This window comes from Colossoma macropomum, unplaced genomic scaffold, assembly GCF_904425465.1.
Source record: "Colossoma macropomum unplaced genomic scaffold, Colossoma_macropomum, whole genome shotgun sequence".
In the NCBI taxonomy this organism is placed as follows: domain Eukaryota; kingdom Metazoa; phylum Chordata; class Actinopteri; order Characiformes; family Serrasalmidae; genus Colossoma; species Colossoma macropomum.
Genome location: NW_023494807.1, coordinates 20619311 through 20645833, shown reverse-complemented (window position 1 = coordinate 20645833; position 26523 = coordinate 20619311). Strand labels below are relative to the sequence as shown.

General features: G+C 38.6%; 1 protein-coding gene across 1 annotated transcript in view; it reads left to right on the top strand.

Annotated features, from left to right (window-relative positions):
- ncana (neurocan a) overlaps positions 1-26523 on the top strand; it is a 149521-nt gene that overhangs the window by 65064 nt on the left and 57934 nt on the right. Inside the window, exons 3-7 of the mRNA XM_036556625.1 lie at positions 3088-3465; positions 6225-6399; positions 6988-7115; positions 10935-11213; positions 17494-18036. Coding sequence (XP_036412518.1) covers positions 3088-3465; positions 6225-6399; positions 6988-7115; positions 10935-11213; positions 17494-18036 — 1503 coding nt within the window. The remainder of the gene's footprint in view (positions 1-3087; positions 3466-6224; positions 6400-6987; positions 7116-10934; positions 11214-17493; positions 18037-26523) is intronic.

Here is a 26523-nt window from a genome sequence, read left to right as displayed (position 1 = left end):
AATTTGAAAGAGTGCAATTTTTATTATATAATACATTATATAATACGTTATCAACAGTGTTGTCTTAACAAGTTTTAAATTGAAAGAAATTAAACTAATAGAGCTTGTAAACATAGAGCTTGTAAGATGCCTGTAGATGAGTTAGACCAATCAGAAGTAACAAAACACCCATGTGATGTATAAGTGACATCACATCCATCACAACTAACTTGTAGTCTGATGCACTCAGCGTTCAAGCTTCATGCCACAAAAAGTGGATATTGGTGCTCTTGGAACAAAACCTCATTTGTCCAAAATGGTAACTTTACAGGAGAAGCAAAAAACACTTTTAATGCAAGTCAATGGAACCAGAGTTCCCATTTCTTTTGGTCCATTCATTGTGAAATTTAAACACATTGTAAAGGGCCACAGGCATTTTCAAATTGTGTCAAAACTGAAAAACAACAGAAATGGATATATAGGGTTTTGTTCCAACAGCAGCGATATTCTGGTTCTTCTTGGGCAAAAAAAAACAGCCTGGAAATTAATTTAAAGAAAATTACTGCATTTAAATCATAATCGCAGTACTGGTCAGAAAAATCACAATTAGATATTTTCCCCAGCCTTATTTAGAACCTTTACTTCAATAAAATTCCCCCACTTTTTTCAGTGAGCTACTAGTCGGAAATAATAAGACTTACTTCATATATTGGTTATTGCTGGTGATTGCAGTGACTTCTGAGTTCATGTGGCTGAACTTTTGGTCCTTCAGGGCCTTCATGAGCTCATAAAGCCTGACAAGAATGTGCCAATCTCCTGGTGAGAAGGTATAGTGCTGCTGACATCAGTCAGTAACCCCACTTTCATCACACACACACACTCTGAGCACGCACTTTCCCAGCTCTTCTTTAATTAGAATGTCTCTCAAAAACAGTGACAAGAAAGAATAGAGCATGTCACTACAAGAACAATATCATTCTGGGCTCTGTACGTTCTTCAGCTCTGCTAGACAGACACTCGTTTGTTGAGAAGGCTCAAATATTTGCGCTGTAATTTGGTAAGATGGATCTCAAAGAGGTTATTTCTGTTCTTCCAGAGGTGTCTGGGAGACTTTTTAGCTCTTTGGAGAACGTTCATCTTTTATTCCTCTCTCTCCGTCTTTTCTCTCTCTCTGCTCTAATGAACTGTTGAGTTTGATTGTGAAAGTTCAAACCAAATAGCAAAACTTTCCCTGTGTCAGGCATTTGAAGAAAGTTTGAAGAACTTTAACACAAGTTTCAGGAGTGGGCCTTGTATAGGCAGTGATTTATTTAAAGCCCCAATCAGGATTTCTGGTATGTGGCAGACCATCAAACAACAGAGGCTTTCAAACAGCAGCAGTGCTAGCAAACACTCGGAAAGGAAGCAAAAAAGTCCATATCTGAGGAATTTTAAAGTGATAGTTTACAAGGTTTTCTCCTTGTCTCAAATCTAGTTGATCAGTGACGACATGTTTGGTGTGAAGTTTGATTCTTTAGTTTTGCGCTGGAGCTGTGAGGCTAATGTTGCTAACAAGTATTAGAAACTGCACAGTGCAAACCAGGAGACTATAAGCTTTCATAACTTGTTAGCTACAGTAATGTTGTAGCTCCAGTGCAAAACTAAAGAAGCCAACCAGACACTGAACTTGTCTTGGCTGGCCAATGACATTTGCGGTAAGGGTTAAATTGTAAAAATTTGGCTGACCCATCGCTTTAAGACCACTATAAGTGCAATCAAAAAATTTTAATCATATAAAATAAAAGAAAAAATAATCAGTGGAACATCCATGAATAAAAGGATAGGAGCAACAATTTCCCGGAAACATATCTTACTTCTTTTTTCATATTCTATATTCTATATTTTTGTATTCTGTTTGTTCTATGCAGAACTGTATTTTTTATTTCATTTATGTTTGAAATAAAAATCACTGAAAGAAACAGAAGCCATTAAAGAGATTAAAAAGTTTCATGAAATGTCCGTAATATACATCGATGTGAGACTGAACATTCTTCTGCTCATTCAGGGGTCCATGGTTGCTTTGCAATAATACCACATTCAAAAGGAATTACATTTCTTGACAGAATACTTGTTTGTGTCGGTTATTATTACTAATAATTTAAATTATTTTCTGAAAAATTGTTTATTTTATCATATTTTATGTAGACTGCCTTTATATAAAAGCAATAAGCCATAAGAGGCTGTGCATTACTGCGACTTTTCACGGGAAAGAAGGTTTAAGACACCCTGCTTCACATCAACACACGGCCTCTTGTGGCTTATTGCTTTTATAAAATGCAAGCGCTAGCAAGATAAGTTTACCATTACTGGTTAATCAGTGTCAGACTAGCTACCACAAAACTAGCTAACTACCAAGAAGCTACTTCACAAAACTACCTAATAACTAGCTAATTTGCAAATTTAGCTAAGTACTTACTCACTAATTTACAAAATTAGCTAAGGAAATACAAAGTAACTCACAAAACACGGTAAGTTTTATCCAGGTAATTCGCAAAAAGAACTTGCTAATTCACAAAACTAGCCAGCTACTAGCTAAATTCACAAAACATGCTTAGTTCTATCTAGTCAATTGCAAAACTAGTTAACTACTAACTTGCTAATTCAAACCTACTGACTAGGTAATGTAGTTAGCTAACTATGAACTAGCTAACTCAAACCGACTGACTACTATTTTATTCACAAAACTAGCTAGCTAACTAACTAATTCATAAAACTAGCTAACACAAAACATTTTACTTGTCTATTTGCATTTTCTCTTGAGAATTAATGTATATATAAGTAGAGTTTGAAGATTGAGACACTGTCAGCAGTTAAACAGTAGTATAGCTTGTGCTAAGAATGTTCAATACTATATTACATGTCGTTCTGATACAGCTGAGGAAACATGTTTTAGTGTTTACTGTAAAAATGACTTACTACATATACGCTTTAAGAACCCCCTGCTCTTGTGCCTTTGCTTCCTTAATAAGGAGGGCTTTAAAGTCTTAACTGGGGGGGATCAGACTCCACTGAACCCTCCATAATTCACACGCTAACTCCCTCTCTCTCTCTCCCTCTCTCTCTCCACAGGTCTGATTGAAGCGGACACTTTTGTAACTGTGCGCAGAGTAATGCACCCCACCATCCGTGAGCCACTGTCAGGCTCTGCCCTCCTCCCCTGCGTCCACACCCTGCAGCTGGACCCATCCCAGCATACCGGGACATCCCGTGTCCGCTGGACGCTCCTGCGTGATGGAGTGGAGACTCCAGTTCTTTGGGCCGTGGATGGGGTGGTCCGGGTGCACCATGCATTTGCAGGCCGGGTCGGCCTGCCTGGATTCTCCCGGGACGTCCAGAACGCCTCCCTGTCCCTCTCACAGCTCCGCACCAATGACTCCGGAACCTATCGCTGCCACCTTTCTCTGGGGGACACTTACGAGCAGGACACCGTGCCTCTGGAGGTTACAGGTGAGACAGAGCAGTGAACCAGACCAGGGGACATGTTCCTTCAGCAGGTGCTGCATAAAACCTAAAAGAAAATATACAGAAACACTGGAGGCCAAATGTATTAAGCCCTTTGCACCAGGTTTTCTTTGCAAATAGGATACATTCTGTAGGCGTGTTATATATGAAACTTGCATACGAACCTAAATGTGCAGTTCATGCATAAAAATTGTGTTTCTCTTGTTTAAATTTAGAAATCAAAGTCATGACGAATCTAAATCTTTTAGCTTCACTTTGAAATAAATCAAAAAGATCTTTAAAAAAGTGTTAGCATTATTTTTTACAAGTTGAAATTTAGAGGTTAGAGTTCAGGGCAGCCACTTCCCAATAGAATGTACCCTGTAAATGATAATTACTGTCTTAATTAGGGGTGGGCAATATTACGATACTTTATTGTTATCATGATAAATTATGTCACAAAACACTTCTCTGATCATATTGTGGATATCATCAGTGCTTAAAGAACACCAACTAACTACATGTTTCTTTTCAGCGTGAACATAATCAGGCCTGTTTAATTGGATTTACTGCAGTGCAGTTTGTAAAATATATGTAGTTGTAGGTTTATTATTAACGTTACTGTTAGTGTTATTATATGTGGCACTACGGGTTCTATTTTATCTGTTCCAACTTATTAAGTCTCAAAAAAAAAAAAAAATGCTGCTTATCACGTATCATGAAAATGTATCGTGATGTAATTTTTTTGCCATATCGCCCACCCCTAATCTCAATGATTGCCTCATTTAAATAGATTAATTATTTTTTCTTACTGCAGTTTGAACTGATTTGGTAGAATGATCCATATATTCATTTTCTGTGCTTAAACTAGTCAACAAAATGGGTTTAATGACTTTAGTTACAAGTCTTTTTTTTAAAGATGATTCCTAATTCATTTGCCAGAGACTGAAATTGCTGCTTCACTAGATGACAGCTTCGCTCGGCTCAACTCGGCTCTGTTTGTGCAGTGTATCATGGGCCCAGCAGTTGTGCTTAGTATCTCCCTTTTAAACCTCATTATCTAACCTCACATTAATTTTAAGACACACTGTGAGTGTATTGTGGCCACACTAAGACATATTTTGTGCTGCACCTTCTCACATACATCTGGCCCCATGTTTAAAACTGTCATGATGTCATTGGTACAGGTCAGTTTCACTGTCCTATAGGCTACTATCCCACATTATAGCAATTATTACACACAATGATGGTCATTTCAGTGGACCCAGTCTAATGTAATTGAAATATGACCTGTTGCTTTTCCTGTCCTTGCTAAGAACTTTGACGGGTGCTAACTAGCTAACCCCACATTGTGGGCGATTCATTTTAAAAAGCTCCAAACTTCAGAGGAAAAGGAGTCAGTGAGCAGCCCCGAGCTCAAAGGTCTGCTTTAATTTGTGGTGTCACAACGTTCCAGAGAGGTGCTCTTTCATTAACGATTCCGCAAAAGCTGCGGTGAATTAATTACCCACTAATTACATCGATTCATTCCGTCGATATAATATCTACTCCCTCCTAACTTTAGCCTAGCTTTATTTTCATTTTGGTTTGAGGCTCTCATTAATTGGTTAATTGCCCATAACTCTTTAATTAGGGACTTGGGATTGATTACCTATGACAGTGGGGGCTGTGTGAAGTCTGCTGTGAAGTTCATTAGTAAAATATGCAAAGTTTTAACAGAGGAGATTGCCTCAAATTGTTCATGAATCCCTTCAGATGAATTTTCAATGACTTCCAGCAGTGTTCACGATATTACATGAAGAAATATATTGTGTAGTGTCGCTTCATTCTGCAGCTTATCTTCTGTATAGTGAGTATATTAAGAGGTCATGTACAGAGTTTTTGTTATAAGCCCTTAAACCACAGTGGCTTATTATGAAAAATAAACTTTACTGACTTATTATTTAGTTGTAATACCAACGTCTAACCTCTTAACATTCCAGGTTTGTTTCATACAAAGGCTTATTATTCAGTAACTACAGGGACTTCAGTGCAAACTAATGCACTAACTCTTCTTAGGTAGTAGAAGTGTGTAATTAACTTCAGGCCCGCATGGCTTGTTAAGGGGTTGATATTTAATATCTCCTAAGGGGTTCTTTAAGAGTTCTTCAGTAACTGTAATATATAGAACTGTGACAATTCAAAGAACTGTACCAGTCTCCCATTGCACACCTTTTACTTGCAGATCGTTAGTGTATTTTCTGTTTTATGTTCATAGTATGGTATATATAGTATATACTATACTATATAGTATATCTTTTTCTAAGGTTATTTTATTGGATTAAATGCTGACAGCTGCACCAAGAGAAATTCCCAGTACTTGGCAAATACATTCTGATTCAGATTCTGATTCAAAAATATTATAATTCATCAGTGATCTTTGCATGGTTATATTGGACCTCTCTGTGACAGAAAACATGTTATATATGGTTCTATAAAGAGCCCTTTAAACATGGTTCTATATTGCACTGAAAGCAGTTCCACTGTTTTGGAAACTCCTCTTTTTGCATTCATATACCTTTGACTTCCCCCTTCCTTGTGCAATTGGATTATCTAATCTCATCAGAAATATATCCTAGCAATGAATAACCTGTACTAAATGGATAAAAAATGAATATAAGACAGATGGTCTCTGACTTCTACACAGTACTGTATAGCACAGTATATAGCTGTGTGTGTTATTAGTATATATATCAGTCCTTTTTAATTCTCCTTCGTGCTTTTAGGGGTTGTTTTTCATTATCGTGTGGCTGCTGAGCGCTACTCTCTCTCCTTTGCGGATGCTGGGCGAGCATGTGAGCAGAACTCGGCTCAGATGGCCTCTCCAGAGCAGCTGTGGTCCGCTTTCCATTCAGGCCTGGACAGCTGCTCAGCTGGCTGGCTCAACGACCGGACCGTCAGGTTAGCCATGCTTACATACACTTAACTGCCAGGTATATCCACCTTATAATGGAAAAGCATTGACCTGATATTTGTGTATGTGAACAACTAGAATCTCATGCCAAACAACAATAAATAAATTTAAAAAATACATATAATAAATGAAAATAACTACATTTCATTTAAAGGTTAAAAGCGATGCCATCTCATGATATGCATCAGAAAAAAAACTCCACACCCTTCAGTGCTCCAGGCCTTCCATCACACATTCATACATTGCCCATGACACTATAGCCATTGTCATGCTATGATCGATTCGTCTTATCCATTTACATGACATTTGCAAAATTAGTGCCGCAAGAGTATATCAGCAGTCAAACCATTCAGAACTGTTAATTAACAACAATGCAATCCCTGAGCATCCAACAGTGGCCATAGACATAGCCTCTTTCTCTTCTGAGCTCAGCCAGCCGTTCAGGATCAAAGCAATTATTTATTAATGGCACTGAAGCTAGCACTGTGCCATTTGCATAATGATATCTGGATTGGGCGGTTTTTGGTGTCAGGGGGATGCTGGGGGGATTTCACACCTTGTTCCCTTCTTCACAGGTACCCCATCCAGAAGCCAGAGCTTGGTTGCTACGGACACAAAGAGTACTCACGTGGCGTAAGGAATTATGGGAAGCGAGACCCATCTGAGCTGTTTGATGTGTACTGTTTCGCCAGTGACATGCAAGGTGAGATCTAACCCAAACTACCGTGTTTAACCTCTAGGACTGAGTTACATCAGTTTTGCATAAGTTTGTGCTTAAGATTGTGTGTCTTTATTAAACTAACACTAGTTAATTTCAAACTATCCTTTTACCAAATTCGGTTGCATTACATTATACTTCTAACATGACAATGTTCAGAACCAGTCAATAGGACAAATCAGTGCCACGTCAGCAAAGAGCTTATCTCTGGCTGGATAATGCAGGTAGCATACAACAGGATTTTGTACTAATCCTGAGAGTTATTTAACCAAGATATTAGAAAACAGAGAGCTTTTTTAACCCCTTAAAATCCAAGGCTTATTATATACTAAGGCTTAATATTCAGTAACTACAGGGATTTTAACTGGTGAAGTTATTCTTAGGTTATAGAGGTGTGTAATAAAACTTTGGGCCCGCCAGTGGGCTCTGGCCATTTACTGGTTTGAACTGATATTCCCAGGCAGTGCTTAATGTAGAAGCATTCATTTAAAAGGGAATTTTCCCACTGCACATTTAAAACCAAGGAATGAACCTAATGGGAACCAAATGAACATACGGTACTAGTTCTAGTTCATTTTTCACCTCCTCAAGAGAACCGTTATAATAACCACAGTTAACAAACAATTTAGTGGTCATATTGGTCATTTTATCCCATAAAAATGTATGTTATTTTAAACTTAAAAAAGTTACCTCTTTAAATTGAAATTTTGAGTTTTTTAAGTTTAAAAGCTGCATAAATTCTTACAGTGTGTGATGGTAAAGTGTGTAATTTGGCTAATTAGCTATTTTGCTTGCTAGTTAGCTTAACTTATTGGCTGAAGTGAATCAGTCCCTCACTGTTCTGTACACACACGCACATTGTGCTGGTGACCAGCCTATGAACTTCTATTGCAAACAATAAACATTAAAACAGTAAAAGTATAATCCATTTTTTAGGTAGGTACCAGCATAGACCAGCTTGGCTGGTCACCAGAAAAAACAATGTACGTTGTGCTTTGAATGCTGAAATGCTGGTCACCAGCAATGGAAGTTGATATGCTGATCTCCAGCAAAACCAGCATACATTATGTTTTGATGCTGGTATGCTGGTCAACCAGAATGACCTTGCTGAGGTGATCAGTTAAATGAGAACCAGACCAGCACTAGACCAGCACTAGACCAGCACAAACCAGCCTAGACCAGAATAGACCAGCTTAGGCCAACTGTAAAAGTGTTCTTTTCAGCAGGGACATTTGACAGCCTTAAATAAAACAACATTTTAGTGTTATTGCCAATGCTTTGTCTGTTACATTTGTATTTATTGTAAATTGTGCCGTGAATTGAGCTGCTGTAATGCTGGCTGGATGCCAGGTATCCCCAGGTACAGCCAATCCTTAAAGTTTGAAAACACTCTGATCTGGTCTATAAACACGACAGAGGCTTGCACTGACTTTTTGCATTCAGTGGACAAGAAGCCAGTATAGATGAGAACAATGTGTGCAGGTTTACATGTTTAGGTTTTTCCAGTTGAACCCAATAAAACATACATAAACATACAAAAATGGCTTGTTTGTTTATTCTTTAATTTTCTTACAACAGTTAAATGTGCAGCTTATTTAAACAGCGTTTTCTGACCAACTGTCAGCACAACAGGAACATCAGTGTAGAAGTTTCAGCAGCTGCTGGGTCTCACTGAACTAGAGCAATGGATAGCTTCATATTTGGAGATAAAACTAAGGTTATAATAAGGTAGTGTTTTTAGCTTAGTTATCTTAATCAAAAAGTCAGGTCATGTTTTTGGTCTTGTTTGTGCTGTCTGTGATTTCTATTGGTTTCTCCAACACTTACACCTGCTTGGTTCTATAGTTTGTAGATACTAAGCTCAGTGTTAAAACTATTTTGTGTAATCCAACTCAACATAGCCTTCTTCTTCTTCTAGCCTTAAAGGAATTCTCCAGTGTTTTTCAAACTAATCTCTGCCTGCTGCATCTGTAGCATATGGTCAGTTATAACAGTGTGTAATTTCAACAAGATTCCCTGTTAAAGAACAGAAAACTTATTGAATTAAAACAGACTGAATTGAAACCCAGTGAGCAGGTGCTGAAGCATCCTCCCATTGACATCTGCTTAGACAGTGTTTTTTTCTGTTATTTTCTAAGTACAGGGAAATCATTATCTGCAGTAAACGATAGTTTGCTACAGGTGGGGCAGGGCGACATTAGTTTGAAAAATTCTGGAGTATTCCTTTGAGGAAGCTCAAGAAGAAACACTTCAGTTCTTTCCCCAATGTCACCTCCCCGAAGATTTATGAAAGACGAAACAAAAAAGGGGATCGTTGAATAAACAAGGCTTTGTGTATCAAGGAAGCAAGCAACTTTCTGCATCAGTATTGATCTTGACAAACATCTTCTCATATTTATTCATGATGCTCATATATTGCCCCTTTTTGCACTCCTGTCCTGCCGTAAAAACGCATCATGATGCATCGATCTGAAGGTGGTGAATGAACTGCTTTCATTTTGGAATGTCGATTGTAATCAAATGTAATAATATTCAATAAAGTGTGCTTTCGTTTTTTGGCCAATATAATTCTCAGGCAATTTTCAAGCGTAAAAATGACCCTAAAACTTTGTATATATTTTCTATTGCCTATATTCTACTACAGTGTAATAGCAGAACACAAGTAGGAAAGGCTGTCCACTCAACACAACGCCACCCGAGCAGTTATGGCTCTTTATACAAGACCAGACTGCTATCTCTTTGAATGAGGGCAGACCTATGAACCCTGAACTAATAGCCAAATTAACATTTCAAAAACATATCACATCCCTGGTAAAATCACTGGTTAAATCGGATAAAAACAGCATAAATAGTTTGTAACATTTGGCTCAAATTACACGCAAAAACAAGTTTTTTCAGCTTGTTCTATCTGCTACACCTGCACTCATCTTCACAATGAAGGGGAGCTTTTCCCACTTGCGGCTTAACCAGGGAGCCAGTTGGCACTTTTTGTTGAAGGGACACCATGTTGAGCATTATGGGCAATCCCATTCATTTTCCACCTAGTGAACTGTCTCCTCCTCCTTTATAATATCTCTGGTAATAGACAATGTTGGGGTAGTTCTATATAGGTTCTAAATAGAACCATCCACAGCACGTTTTCCATCAATCTGAAGAAGATTTTCATGATGCAAAGAACCCTTTAATCAGGCAATGGGTTGTTTAAGTGTTCATGGTTCTACATAGAGCCATTTTCTTTACTAAAGAACCGTTCAATAATCATAATTTTTAAGTGTGTAGGTTTTATATTGAGGTGTATATTTAATACGGTTTCAGGCTGTTTACTTCATATACATGCTTAAGACTGGTTTCACCTATCAGTACTATGTTCCACCATTCCGTTCAACCAGAACTATCCATTTTATAATTTACATTTTGAAGCATTTTGATGGACTAACATACAACGATTAAACATAAACTAATGACATAGTAAAATTTGATGCATTGATTTTTTGACCAAAATAATATTCTTGGTGTATTTTTAAACAACCCCCCATAAAAATGCTTGGCATATTGATCTTATTGTCTGTATTCCACTGCTGTGTAAATTGTTGTTTATTTGTAATGAATTATAATTATAATTATAATTTGATGTGCCAAAATAAAATTATTGGACTGTTTTTGTGCTGAAGTGCAAATTCCTAATTTGAGATTACATGATACATTTAATCATTTCCTGATGACTCTGAATGGAATCATTGTAAAGTCTGAGATTTATGCCTCTATGATACAGCGTCTTTTAAAGCCTCTCCTCTTTTTCTCCAGGTGAGGTGTTCCCCTCAGCTCCAGGGAAGCTGACCCTGCCCGAGGCCGCCGCACACTGTGCATCGCTGAGCAGCCAGCTGGCTTCTGTAGGGCAGCTCTACTTAGCCTGGAGGTCTGGCTTGGACCACTGTGATCCGGGCTGGCTGGCAGACGGGAGTGTGAGGTACCCAGTCATAAGCTCACGACCTGAGTGTGGAAGTGGAGATCCAGGGGTCCACACGCTCTCGCCCTCTGAGCTTGGCAATGGGACCACCCTGTTTGGTGCATATTGCTTTAAAGGTATGTATAAAAAAGTCTACCAGTTTTGCAAAATTTGACCAATGTGTTTTTACCCCATGTGTATGTCAAATTTGCAGTCATCAGACTTTGCCTTCAAAGATTGAAGCATGAAGTCTAGTGAATTGGGGCAAACTATAGCCTTAAAGTGGTAAGAAAAACAACTTTACACAACATTCCCCTAATTCTTAAAATATTACTTTAGTGGTTTCCAACATCTTCTCTGTCTGCTGTATCTGTATCAAATGGGCTATTGACATATTAGGAATGCAGGATATACTGGATTCATATCGGTATTGACAGATAATTGCTTAAAAGATAATATCAGCATCGTACAGATGATTCAATTTGAGATTATTTAACAACTAAGCATAATTTTAGGCAAATATCTAATGATTAAGGGGTATGGTTAGCACAGCGCTAAATGGTATACATCAGCTTCCATTACTCGTTAGCTACACTAGCATTTTACCTCGGAAAAAGGACTTATGACTCCAAACATGTCTTGTCTCATCACCTATATTTGCAGTGAGGGGAAATGTGTACATTTGTTGGGGTTTTTGGTTTGTTTTTTTCTCCCGAGATTGATGTGTATTGTTTTAGTGCTGTAGCGCAACTGGCCATCAGACACTCTTTGTATGGATGGCACTCAGTGCCTTTTTGCATGAGATTTGGGAGCACATCAGTTTAGGAGAGTGTCAGAGTAAATAAAGAGGAAGAGGACTCTTGGGTACATTTGAGTCCCTTCTAAAACAGTTTCACCTGATAAATTGCCAGCCAAGAAACCACATGGGGTTTTCACCAACATTATGAAGTCCCTCCAGAGACCACTGAAGTATATAATGGAGGACACATCAGCCAGCCCGGAGGAGAATACTGAAGCTGCCTCCAGCACACACACTCCCAGTGGTAACACCTCTTTTTTAAAACTATTTATTTACTCTTTTCTCAGTTTCTTCATAGCCATTTCCCAATAGTGAGTTGGGAAGTGAGTCTCTTCCCAAAAGCCTGCTGCAGTGTGTAGGCCTAGATACCTGAATGCATCTACATGGTTTGAGGATTTGTGTACGCTGTTTGTGGTTCTTACTGAGTCCTTCTTTTTGATTAGCGCACAGTGGGGAACATTTCAGGGCCTAAGGCCTAATGATTTCTAGGAACTAAAAAAAATGGTCAGGAGCTGGACTGAATTTCTTACACATCTGATTAAACACCATTATAATTAGAGACTGACAATTGTAACCAATTTTTTGGTAAAATATCACTCCAGGCCTTCTGTAAGTCCTAGATATATCAGTGACTGCAAATATGAGTGGTGGCTTAACCATTAGTTTTCTGTTAGAAGAAAAATAACGGCACCTGTTCTGTGTCAGCGTTCTTTACTGAAAGAGTCACTGTACAACTGAGGTCCACATGGTAAGATAGACAGTCGTATGTTTTTGAAGTGAAAATAAGTTAAAGTTTTATCTTAAGATAAAACACTTAAATATGGCATTTGCTTACATTTTCTTTGTGTTATTTGAGTTTAACGTATTGGGAAAAAAACATAAATTATAACATTTATCATAACTTTGTGCATATACCACATTTTATGTTATATTTTTAGTACGTTAAATTCAGCAAATAAACAGTAATTGGGCATTAAAATGTGCAGAACTGTGTTTCTTGTTAAGGATGTGTTAACTTATTTTCAAACGTTTGCAAATGAATGTTAATCCCTTAAATGGCCAGGGCCCACAGGCAAGCCCAAAGTTTTATTACACACTTCTGTAACTTAAGAACAACTCAATCAGTTTGCATTGAAGTCCCTGTTGTTACTGAATACTAAGACATAGTATGTAATAAGCCTGAGATTTTAATGGGTTAATGTCTGTTAAAAGCTTCACATAAACACATGGAACGTCTTTTAAAAGCTCAAAATGTTTGTGTTTAAGCAACAACTGTCAGAAATTGTTCATGTGCATGCTAGCTCAGTGTTAACACTGAAAATCCCATAGCAGTGCTAGTGGAAATGAATGTTATCATTTTACTGGTGTTTCTGACCGTGTTTTGCCTTGATTCTGATTTGGCTCAGATAGTCACGGTTTGCCTTGGGGTAAGAGATCTTATAGAAATTAGAAAATCTTTTTAATTGTTGCCTTGTCATTATACCAATAATGTTAAAAACAGTGGGCTTGCATTGCCATAATCTGGGCTTGAGAGGCTTCATGTCCATAACATGTAAGATGCATGTTGGCTTCTAGAAACACTTTGGACATCTTCCAGATTTCAAATATTTTAATGTTTGATGTTCAGTGTTCTTTTAATTGCATTTCGTGTTATATTTCATGTCTTTGTGTGAGCACTGTCCAAAACATAACATGTGTGAGAATGTACCTGGACAATTCTGATTCTAATGTTTGGTGTAATACCAGTCATACCCAAACCATTGTCATGATTTAAGATGCAGAGAATACAAGTAAATGCTTCCTTGAGTGCCTCCATCCGAAAAAAAGGTGAAAACTCTTTTCCCAGAGGATATGACAGAATATTGTCAGTTAGAGCAGGACTGATAGCCTATAAGCTGGGGTAATTGCTACAGAAATCTTTATAGACACAGGAACGTGCAGTCCTTAAAATGTTACTGACATGACAGATATGGATAAGACTAAAATAACAGAGTTGATGTGGTAATAATTACATTACTGAACCTTCCAGTGTAAACTGATCCTATTCAAATAGTACAGGCAGTTATTGGCTCTCCTTGTTTGTTCACAGCTACTGATAATCCAAAGGCAAATGCCAATGAAAAGAGCAAAGGCTAAAACCAAGAATACACATTCACAGCTTTGTCATGTTTGCTCAGTCAGTGCAACTCACAATTATCTAATCAATTACAGCCACAGTTCAGCCAACTGTCTCAAATTAATATGCTCATGGGTAGGGGTGGGAATCTCTAGGCACCTCACGATTCGATTCGATTACGATTCAGGGGGCTGCGATGCGATTCTAAAACGATGATCGATGCATCTCGATGCATCTTTTTTTCTATACAGGATTTCTATTTTCTCACTGTGTGAGCTCAAGTTTCGAGTTCAAGTTTCAAGTTTATTTGTCATTTGCACAACATGTCAGGACATTTATGCATTGAAATGCTTGTGGTGAGGCTCAGATAATCACTCTACAGAAAGTAAAAATAAAAATACAAGAAAAACCAACTGAAATATATTAAATATACACAAAATATACACAGAATATAGAGACAATATACATTGACTCGGTGTTATTGTTATTTAAAGTCACTTGGTACTTTTAAAGCAAAGTATTTGTAATGATCCATAATGAATTTACTTCCAATACCTTTTATTAATAAAACAAATGAAAGTGATGTGGCAAGTCAACTAGAAGGCTCTCATTCACCCCTCTTGTTTGGAGCATGAGAAGCTGCTGCTACTCATCTGTGATAAAATGCGCAGTTACGGTGAAATAAGATCCAGTGGCAATAGATGACCACGCAGCACGTTACAGCTATTCTACCCGTTTTCTTTAGTGATTTTATAACTTCAGTTTTGGTCTCGGGGGGTACGGGGGGAATCGCTGTGTCAGTAAAATATCTTTGGAGACGGGACGTGTGCAACATAGCGCGAAAGCCCTGTTTCTCAACGACTGAGAACCGGCAGGCAGACTGCAGGTCACATAGCAGCAATGCGTTATTCGCATTCATAAGCAGCGCAATTGGTTTCCTGGTATGTTAGATCTGCAACGAGAGACTGTCAAACACTAAATAGTTGCGAAGGCTTTAGTCAGCTTCTCTTTCGAATTCTCCCGTTCCACCTTAAATGGTCCCGCATTTACATTCGGCGCCTCAGTTAGAATTTAAGGTGGAACGGGTAAATTCGAACAAGAAGTGACTTCAGCATCGTAAAACAGTTGAACATTGAGAGACTTTTAACAAGAAACTGATCTACTTCTGAGGATTTTTTTCTGGCGGAGATGGAAGAAAAGCAGCTATAGCTAAAACTTAAAGCAGAGCGAAGTAAATCTGTGTTTTCGTTTATATTGTTTAGCCTCTACTAGAACATCAGCACACACTGAGACATACTGGATATTAAATGTTGCGGCTCCCAAGGTGGTTTGATTTTTGTTGAAAGGACAAAATGGCTCTTCTGAACATTTGGGTTGTGACTCCTGATCTGACCTGGCTTTTAATGCAGAGGGAGCCGGTCAGATTTCTCGCTCATCCAGTAGTGTTTTTGTTATGTGCTGCCACAGACTGTCCGGGTCGCTGCACTTACCCACGTCCAAGTTCCGCCTTTTGCGTTTCGTCAACATTACGTTATAAATTAAATATTTAGAAAATCGATTTTTGACATTTGTGAATCGATTCAGAATCGTTCACGTCTGCATCGCGATGCATCTAAGAATTGTAGTTTTCCTGCACCCCTACTCATAGGTAACCTGCAAAGAAAAAATGCTGAAATTCAAAACACTTCTCCTAAAATATCTGTAACTAAACTTTGCCTGATGTTTATCTTTAGTCAAAAGAGCTTGAGTAAACTTCAAGAATAATGATTTTGCAGCTATATCCCAATTCTTATTATGCAAGCCTCAATTCCAAAAACACTGGGACAGTATGTAAACTGACAATGAAAACAGAAAACAGTAAACATTCTGTTTAACCTGTATTAAATTGACAACAGGACAAAATGATATTAGGTGTTTTACCCTATGAACTTTATTATTTTTTGTTACAAAAAGGTTGGGAAAGGAGCATGTTTACCGCTGTGTTGCATCACTTTTCCTTTTAACAGCACTTAATAGCCATGTGGGGACTGAAGACACCAATTGAAATAGTTTTGAAAGCTGATTTTTTGCCATTCTTCCACTATACAGGTCTTCCGCTGTGCAACCACACAGGGCCTATTTTGCACTTAATAATGCGCTACTCATTTTCAATAGCAGACAGGCCTTGACTGCTGGCCGGCCAGTCTAGCATCCGCATTCTCTGATTACGCAGCCATGCTGTTGTAACACATGGAGAATGTGGCTTAGCGTTGTCGTGTTGAAATCAGCAAAGGCACTATCTAGGCAGCATGTGTTTCTCCAAAATCTTTTAGTGTTCATGGTGCCTTCACAGATGTTCAAGTTAACAATGCCATGGGCACTAATACAACCCCATACCATGACAGACCCTGCCTTTTGAACTTTACACTGGTAACAATCTGCATGGTCCTTTTTTTATCTTTGAGAACAAAATCTCTATTATTTCCATATACAATCTGAAAGGTGGACTCGTCAGACCAAAACACATTTCCACTGTGCATGAATCCATTTCAGATGAGTTCCAGCCCTTAGAAGTCCGTGGTGTTTCAGGACGTTGTTAATATGTGGCATCCGCTGTGCATAGTAGTCTTAACATAACTTAAATTTGTGGATGCATTGTTGTTTATCAGTCAGCATCTTCTGATATTCTGCTCTATACAGAGTGAAGTACCTAAAATTCTAGCAATCTAGATGAATATTGTTATTCTGTTTTTACTGGTTTTACTGATGCATTTTTTGGCAAAGTGGTGAGTCGTGATCCAGCTTTGTAATAAAGGATTGGTCCTTTGCTGAATGTTCCTTTTATAATTAAATAAGACATCTTCAAAGAATAAATGCTGCTAATGATTGTACATTTGTTTTTTCCATCTTTGTCTGTTTTTCTGTACTAATTATTTGGTGTCCTGTGCTTAAGTGCTAGTGTATAGTGCACTGAATAGTGTACTGTCTGTATTAATTGTATGTATTGACTTTTTTTTCACTTAAAAATAAAGGTTTGCAGATGAAAGGAATATGCAGTTCTAGGAAAATGTTTACTTGGTATAAAACATTTTCATTATATGTAGGTTCTGTAAACTTTAAAGGTTCTTAATACTCACACCATATGATATTTACAAAATGGTTCTTTATAAAAGTGGCTCTCAAACAAGTCCTTAGGGCCTCCCCAGAGAGTCCACATGTTGTGAGCTGGGATCGAGTGAAAAAATGTGGATTTTAAAGTGATTTAAAAACCAATCAATTCTTTAAGGAATTTCAGGTGTTTCTTTTATGGTAGTACTATAAATAATCCTTTCAGACACCTTTATTTTTGGGAGTGCTGTACTATTGTCACCATTGACTTGTCCACTGTGGTTTCATGTTAAATGTAGCAACGTGTTTCCAGAGGAACTGTGTTTTTTCCACATTCAAAATTATACCGTGATAAGCAAGAAAGACCAAACAATTTTGATTCAACTTGATATGAAATTTTCTTTTTTCATTCTAGAAACACAAGGTTCCAGTTCATCCTCTCCACAACCTGCCCACCAACCATCTAACTGGACCGGTCAGGTGGATCTGGACAAGGAACCTGCTATTGCAGCGGAATTCCCAGAGTCTTCTGATGAGTATGTGACTGTTCATCTCCAAGTGGGGGACACTTCATTGGACTGGAGTGGCCAGGTGGACTCACTCCAGGACAGTCAGCAGGATGGTTCTTCTCCTGGTTCCGGCGTCACCCTAGAGAGTCAGGGTGGATCAGCAAAGGAGGAAGACGAGGATGACGAAGGTCTTTCTGGTCAACCTGTCACCATGGCCACTCCCACCGCCACGCCCACAGCTACACCCACCACTACCGCACAGATAAAGGCAAGAAGTCCTATCAAGAACATCATGAGCTCACTGTGGAAACCCTGGAACTATCTGACAGGAGGTGAAGGGGAAGAGCAAGGGATCACACAGAATCCAGTTACCACGGTGACGACTGGGACAAATCCTACAGTTTCTGAGATTTCTTATGCTACAAAGTCTACTGCTTCTCCAACATCAGGTAACTTGACAAGTCAAGTGATTACTGGTAGGCATTATGGCAAACATAGAACACCACAACCCAAAACTTTTCTACAATACACAATATTCATCATGATATTTGAAGTCTGTGAAAGCAGAAACTGATACCCTGACAGAGTTAAGTGTGTTTTCTACCCATTTCCAAGGCCAAACACAAATAAAAAGCTTGTTAAAAAAATTGCTACGTAGATGCGCATCTTTGTTATCATTAGATTACTTTAAATACTCTTTTACTAAACTAGCTTTAAATAAGGCATGTCAAAGCAAATGTATGTGTCCATGCATCAAGTCGTTAAAGGTAAGATAAAAATGGTCCATACACATTTTCATTCCCGCTGTGTCACTATGCTTTAGCTTAGGATGCTTAAAGTTTGCTTTAAGTTTGCTGGTGTTGTGTTTCCCCTGCTTTGCTATGAAACATACATCTCAGCAGTCTAATTTTAACTCACTTACATTCCCTGAACAGCTTATTCAATATAATCACAACATTACAAAGCATTTGAAAATATCTGTAATTCCTAATGCTAAATTATTATCGTGTCACTCTGTAATTTTAAACTTAAGTAGTGGTATAACTGGATGACCTTGAATACTTGTTTCTATCAAGAATACACTGGCTGTTAAAAGGCTCTTATAATAAGCCTAATCTGTGTTTTATGATCTATGCAGTTGTTGTGTTCTAGAAGTACTGATGATGCCCATAATATACTCAAAAATGCACATTGTGATGTAACTCATCAGAATAATGACAGCATATTATCATATTTCCAAGTGATATCTCCATATATGGACAGAGGTTTTGTTGTATCCTAGGTTGTATCTAGGCATATTTTGTCCCATCAGTGATGTTTTGACAGATGGCCCTCGAAATCTAATCATGCCTATCTCTAATCTAGTGCTCCATCTCCATAAGCACGTCCTAGTCGAGGACTCAGGCTTTGCTCTCTGCACTTGTTCTCCTCCCTGCTGTCTTTTCTCTCCTGTCCCTCTCTTTTCTTTTTTCTTCAAGCAGCCTTTATGGACCATTTCAAAGGACTGCACTTGAAGTGGGATTTCTTTTTCTTTTTCTTCTGTTCCCACTGCCTTTGTTTTTCATTCTGAATGAGGAATGAAGTTGACATAGAGTGGCTCTCATCTTTTATGTGGACAGAACCCGACGGGCCTTGTATGCAGCAGGGACGGCATTAGATAGAGGACGTTGTTGAGGTTCGGTCAAGAGTAAAGGGACATGCGAGGCTGGTGCGAGGTTTAGAGTGTGTAAGCAAGTGGCTAGCCTGGCATAAGGATGTATAAATAGCCAACAGGTGGAGTTTAGGGAAGAGCAGTGACGGTGTTTGACAAAACCTAGCCGAGAGCTCAAATGTTGAGACTAACTATTATACAAAAAGGAGAAAGGAGATACAGTAGAGATAAAGAGAGACGAGAGCTCAGTTGCAGATAAACATCTTGGCAAATCTGAGCACAGTGCGTGACTCTATTGAGATCTCCACTAAAACTCAAGAGGAGGCCGGTGTGAGATAACTGGGCTCTTTTGCTCAAGAGAAATATCTGAGCAACGGGAGAAAAAAGCAGTAAAAATCACCTTTGTCTGTTCATCTGATCTCATTGCTGTTTAGAAGACATACATGGGAGCATATGGTGTTCTATGATAGACAATATGATGTCACATCTCATCTATGCCTTGGCCTCCATTCCAAATGCTACATCTCACTGCATGTCAGCTGAGTAGCACAGAAAATCTTCTTCTATTTGTTATGTGAGCTAGCTTTGTTTTTAGGTTTGCTAATATAACTGATTAAGGCTGGCTGTCAAGTATGCTGGCTAGCTTTATGTTCAGGTTTATTAAACTGGTTATCATTAAAAATATACACTAGCTGCCCTGTATGCTATCTAACTTTGCAAAAATAACTGTTAACATTAACAACGCTGGCTTTCAGGCATGCTGGCTAACTTGGTTGGTTAAAACTTTCTACCATGTATGCTAGCTAGCTTCATTTGTAGTTTTGCTAACAGTTAACACTAACAGTATACACTGAGTGTCAAAGTGCTAACTAGGCTTGTTTTTATCGCTGCAAATATAACTCTTCAAGAATGGCTGTCAGGTATGCTAGCTAGCTTCATTGTTAGTTTTGCTAATGGTTAACACTAACAGTATAAACTGAGTGTCAAAGTGATAACTAGCCTTGTTTTTAACTTTGCAAATATTACTCTTCAAGAATGCTGGCTAGCTTTTAAGGTTATATAGTTATAGCTAACATAACTATTTAATATTATTATATATTAAATGTGAGGTAACACAACAGAAGTAGAAGGCCGGTTTGATGGCAGTTCACCATTAGCTTAAATTGTTTTATATTTTAGCACCAGTATTCAGTTTTTTTTATTATTTTTATTATTTAAAAACTGTGTCAAGGGATGACTTTTTTCTCCACATTTTTAAGATTTTACTGTCTGCTGCCATCACTGTAGAAAAGTGCCCTGGGAAGTCTGATAAGCTTTAGCTATACCAATTAAATTAGCTATTAGCTTTATTTGGTATTTGGTTCATATTATTCAGCTATGTCACAATGCTAGAGTATTTTCATAATCACGCTCTGCCAGACACAAACACTGCCTTTGGGGCAGAGGTTCTCAAATCTCTCCCGTGGATCCTTAACAGGTAATTTTTTATCAATGACTGCTAGTTATTTGATCAATTGAAGATAACACTTATCATTCTTTTCCAATGACTAGTAGTTAACTGAGCAATTTGAACAACCAGTTGTCAGATTTGCTTTCATACCCTATTTGTCTTTGCACTTGAGGACTGTGTCCCAATTGGTAATGTGTTCTTGTACTTACACTTCAACTGTGTGCTTGTTACTTATGTAGCATTTTATCCATTTCGTAAGAGAATGTTTTCAAAGAGGGATCTTGGAAAAGCTGCTTTAGAAACAGCCGCAGGAGCCACAGTGATAACACATACTGATCCCAACCAATTTATGACCTCCTAATGCTTTTTATGACTTAATTATCCCAAATGTGCCCAATTAATCCTACTAATTCTAGAATTAGTCATTTTGCAATACTGTTTATTTGTAATAACATAATTAGATAATTAATTGCATAGTTTGTTACATAATGAATTATTTACATTAGTTTTAGGTTCTGTATAAATTCTGTTTTATGTCTTAACTTATTTTTTTGTTATGCTTTTGTAATTGCCTGCAACAATTGTGATTTCTAAGGGTTCATATTTACATTTATAGATGTAAATATATGACTAACAAATGGAATTAGTTAACGATGGTCCTGAGCAAGAATAAACCTCAATCCTTTATTCATCTTTATACATTTTCATAAATATAAATTCACACTCATCAGTTTGTACATAGCAGCTGTGTTAATATAGGCACATGTGATGGCTAGTGCTGATTTTGTGTCACCTGGCACGACAAGTTGGAGTCCTAACAGAATCGCATATGAAGGATTGCCTGTCTGTGCTGGAAGGATTTTTGAGAGAAAAGAATTTGTTAGATAAATCTCAGTTTGCGCCCCAGGGAGAGGTAACGGAGGCGGGGCATGCGGCCCGGGCCAGCCTGGCCTAATGTAATGGATGTTGTCCTGTCAGCACTGCTGCTTCAAATTACCCCCAAAGCTCAAGCTCGCTGTTCTAGAGCAGAATGGCCAAAGCCTGTGCTCGCTCCCAGCCTGCTCCACTTCATTCAGATCCAGGCCAGAAGCCATAAAACAAACAGACCTGAACCCTCGCTGTGAACTGTAAAAATGATGGGTTCAGCCTTCCTAAAATATTGAAGGCGAAAGCTTGTATAGAGCTTTTTGCATTGGTTTTTATATTGCATCAGAGCCACAAGGTAATTACATTGTTAGTAAACACTTCAGACACCTGGTTCCTATCATAATAACTGTAAACAATTCTAACTTGCCAAATGTCTCTACTATAGAGCATTTAACACCAAAACACTCTGAAATTAAGTTTCAGATTTTGTTGTTATTTTGTTGCTTGTTTTTATTTGGTTCTTTAAGTACTGGTATCAGTGATACTGCCAGTGATATATTTTAGTACTTCAGGTACTAGTATCACTGGCAAATCTAAATACAGTATATTTACAAAAGTATTGGGACACCTACACATTACACCCACAGGAGCTTTTATGACATGCCATTCTAAATCCATCAGCGTTAATATGGAGTTGGTCCCCCTTTGCAACTATAACAGCTGGAAAGGCTTTCTACAAGATTTTGGAGTGAGTCTGTGGGAATTTTTGCCCATTCATCCAGAAGAGCATTTGTGAGGTCAGACACTGATATTGGACAAGAGGGCCTGGCTCACAATCTCCATTCTAGTTCATCCTAAAGGTGTTTGATGGGGCCACAACTTTCACATCAACTTTCACATCAAACTCACCCAACCATGCCTTTATAGACCTTGCTTTGTGCCAGTGCATGCTGTCACAGTCATGCTGGAAAAGTTGGAAGCATAGAAATGTCTTGGTATGTTGAAGCATTTAGATTTCCCTTCACTGGAACTAAGAGGTCTAGGCCAACCCCTGAAAAATAACCCCATAGCATTATCCCTCCACAACCAAACTTTACAGTTGGCACAATGCAGTCAGGCAGGTAACGTTTTCCTGGCATTCGCCAAACCCAGACTCGTCTACCAGACTGCCAGATAGAGAAGCATGATTTATCAGTCCACTTAATGCATTTCCACTGCTCGAGAGTCCAGTGGTGGCACTTTACTCCCCGCCCCCCCAAAACACACACAAACACACACACACACACACACACAAACACACACACACACCACCACCACCTGTTTGGCATTGTGCATTTTGATCTTAGGCTTGTGTGTAGCTGCTCGGCCATGAAAACCCATTTTGTGAACCTCCTGATGCGCAGTTCTTTTGCTAATGTTGCTTCCAGAGGCAATTTGGAACTCTTTAGTGAGTGATTCAGTAGAGGATAGGCACTGTGCGCTTCAGCACTTGGCGGCCCCACTTTGTGAGTTGGCGTGGTCTACCACTTCATGGATAAGCTGTAGTTGCTTCTAGGTGCCTCCATTTCACAATAATAGCACTTACAGTTCACTGTGATGAACTACATGGACTACAGACGACTCAAGTTGCAGAAGTCTGCAGACCCTCTTGCCATTTAAAGGGTTAAATCATCATATCAGTCTCTCACTTATGTGGCAGTGACTTAAAAGGGAAAACAGTGGACATGCAGCAGAGATTTGCATGGGCATGAAATGGAAGCCAAACCTGACCCGTACATAAGTTTCAGACCGGACCTGAGCAGGCCCAATTGACACTGCTAAATTTGAAACCAACATGTTGCTGAAGAGACAACGTGCTGGTCCTCCAGCAGTCATAACTCACAAGTTCTACACAGTACATCACCCATGTAGTCTTGTGATATTGTGTGCAAAGTTCCACTTTCTGATCGCCTTCAGCAGCCGTTACCAGTTCAGTACTGTGAAGGGGTGGGCATGATGGGGTGGTTTGGGGGGTGGACTGCGAGTGCTTCAACATGGCTGGTTAAGTTGTAACAACACATTACCTTCTGTGCCAGCTTAAACTGGAGAAAACATGCTTTCTAGTCTGAAGCTAGCTTTGCTCTTGCTATGGTTTAGTTGTTCTTAAAGTGGTTTGGCAGTTTTTGCTGTAAGTTTAATAATTTGTGTGTTTACAGTCTATAAATCACTTTTTATTAAAATAGCAAAATGGCTAATGCTTAACCATGTGAAGTAGCCTAGAGGCTACTGCTACTGTAACAATGTATCGTCTTTTTAATAACTATTTTTTGCTTTTAATAACTAATTTAATTACAGCACATTAATGTTTTGTGAGGGAAGCCATTCTGTGTGTGGAAGGCTACAGCTCAGCATAGGGTAAGAAAATGAATATGTTTTCAGGCATTTAAATTGCCAAACTTGATTGACAATCATGATGGATAGAAAGACCAGTGATTGACAGTGCTATTGTCTGTCGGGTCAAACCTAGACCAATGTGACTTTTTTTTCTGATGGAACAACCAGTTCATTAAGTTTCTACAATTAAGATGTCCCCTTAGTGAGTTTTCTTTTTATTAAGACTGATTGTCATGCATCCCACTGGCTCGGACATTCATAAAGACTCTGTTTCCCAAAACTCTCTGCACTACTGCACTCTTCATTATATAGTGTGTCTCTGTGTCAGCTGGAATGTTTAGAATTCTAAAACTTGATGGATGCTAATTCAGTCGATTCAGGTTCAGGCTTTGGTGCCCTCTATACCCTTATGACTTCATTACAGAACTGGTGTTGGGTGCATTGTGGAGGATGCTGAACTCTCCAAGCTCCACTTCACGTTCAGTTCGGATTCTCTCTTGACTGGTAAACATACCCTGGCCGGCCCAAACTCGACTTAGGCCATCAATGTTTAACGGCGGAGGGAAAGTTAGCCTTGTCGTCTACATTATTAAAGTCCATTTGCCAGTGATGGATGGATTCAGGTGCTGTCTCAGAGCTCCAGAGACATTCGGGCTTGTTAGCATGTATACTTGAGCTGGAAGAACAAAGATGAGAAGATGTTGTCAAAGAACTTGACCATCCAATTATCTCTAATGCAGCACATCTCGGAGTGCGGTCACTCTGCAAGTTTGCATTCAAACGTCAACATTCAGAGGGATTTCTCTGGTAAAAATAATTTGTAAAAAGGATATCCACATGGAAAATGAATATGTTACTTCAAAGCATTTTTACTTAAGGCAACAGAGCGAATCATCAATTAGTGCTCCTGTTGAGATATTGACCTGCCACTAAATTGATAGCAATTACATTTAATTAGCATGAATCTGCAGCACATGTACGCTCGCAAAAGAGAAATCTCTACTCTGTCTGTTGGCAAGGATGTCTCTCTCCCCACGTAATGCATGTTTAATTTATAAACTTGCTAATTAAAGGCACAGCGCTGCAATGATTAGTCCTAAATGGGAGTAATAATTGAATGATTCAAGTGGTTGGAATGATTGAAGTTGTTTGCTAATGTGCCCCAGTCAGACAGAACCAGTACTGGTCTGCTAGGAATAATTATTTTCTTCTCAAAATGCTCCATTGACAGCTATTATTTTATTGTTTTTGTTACAAGATATGTTCCTTTAAGCATTACTGTTTTATATCAGTTCGTTTTTCAGCAATATTTGGTTTGTACTTTTATTGAATTATTCTTGTAAGTGGATAAACACTTGCTAAATACATCTGGGCACTGTCTACATTATCTTTTGTTAACTTTTTTCACATCAGCAATTACCTTTCATTAATTGCATAAATTGTTGTGATTTTGCCATTGAATTATTTCCCTAACTGTACAACACAGGCATGTGAACATTCTCTGAATTCTATTTTTTGTGCCTATTTTGTGTTATTAGATGTTCTTTCGGTCTACATTCCCCAACATGAATTATTTTTCGCTAATTAAATTTAATTGCTTTCTTATGACTTGTGATCGTGACTGTAAAAGACAGGAATGCACACATGGATACACACACAAGCATGTGAACACATGCAGACACACAGACAAAAAGCAAACAGGCAGACCTGCCTGCAGTCTGGGATGAATAAATAAAGACGAGGGACGTGACAAGCGATTACATGATGAAACCGTCTGGCAGACATTTCTCCCCTCCGTCTCCCCAGCAACTCCTCAGAGAAACACCGTGGAGCGAACGCGGTGCACGAACGCACACAAACACGACTCCTAATTGTAAAAACAACCAAGGTCGATGACTTATTTAAGCGTTCGCTCTTTGAATTGGTGTCAGGCCTGCTTTGAACTTTCCGCAGAGGCATGAATAACGATTCGCTTTCTTTCCCACTTATTTGCTAACAAGGCCCAAATTTACTCATTGATCTTATTCAAGAGAAACAAACCATCTATTTACTTTTGATGAGTCACAGTCCCCTGACACCCACATGCACACATGCACTTTTGATCAGTCACAATCACCTGGGAACCACACTCACATGGCTCACAGGTGCACACACAGGCTGGATGTCAATGAATAAGTGTAGTCAGTCATGGCACAACTCTGTCCATGGATAGAAATAGTGCCTTATTGCTAATAGAGGAGTGGTTCCCAGTCCTGAGCCAGCACCTCTGCCCTGCATATTAGCCGTGTCTTAAAGCCAAGTATGCAGCCAAGGAAGGCTGCATTTCTCATCATTGCCATAATGTCAGTGAAGCTTGCCCAATTTGTAGGATCATTTGAATGCAGCCCGAGAAATGCGTTCTTTGTTTGTGAAAAATCAAAGGATTCAACCGGTGAATCGTTTAAGACCTTCAGTCAACCACAATCCTTCATGCACCGAGCGAAACCATTTGAAGCATAAACAGCTGCAAATTACAAACTACTGTGATGCCAGGCTTTGTAATGTTATGCAAAATTTGCATTTTTTAAAGATGTAAATGTGTCCCTTTGCTTACGT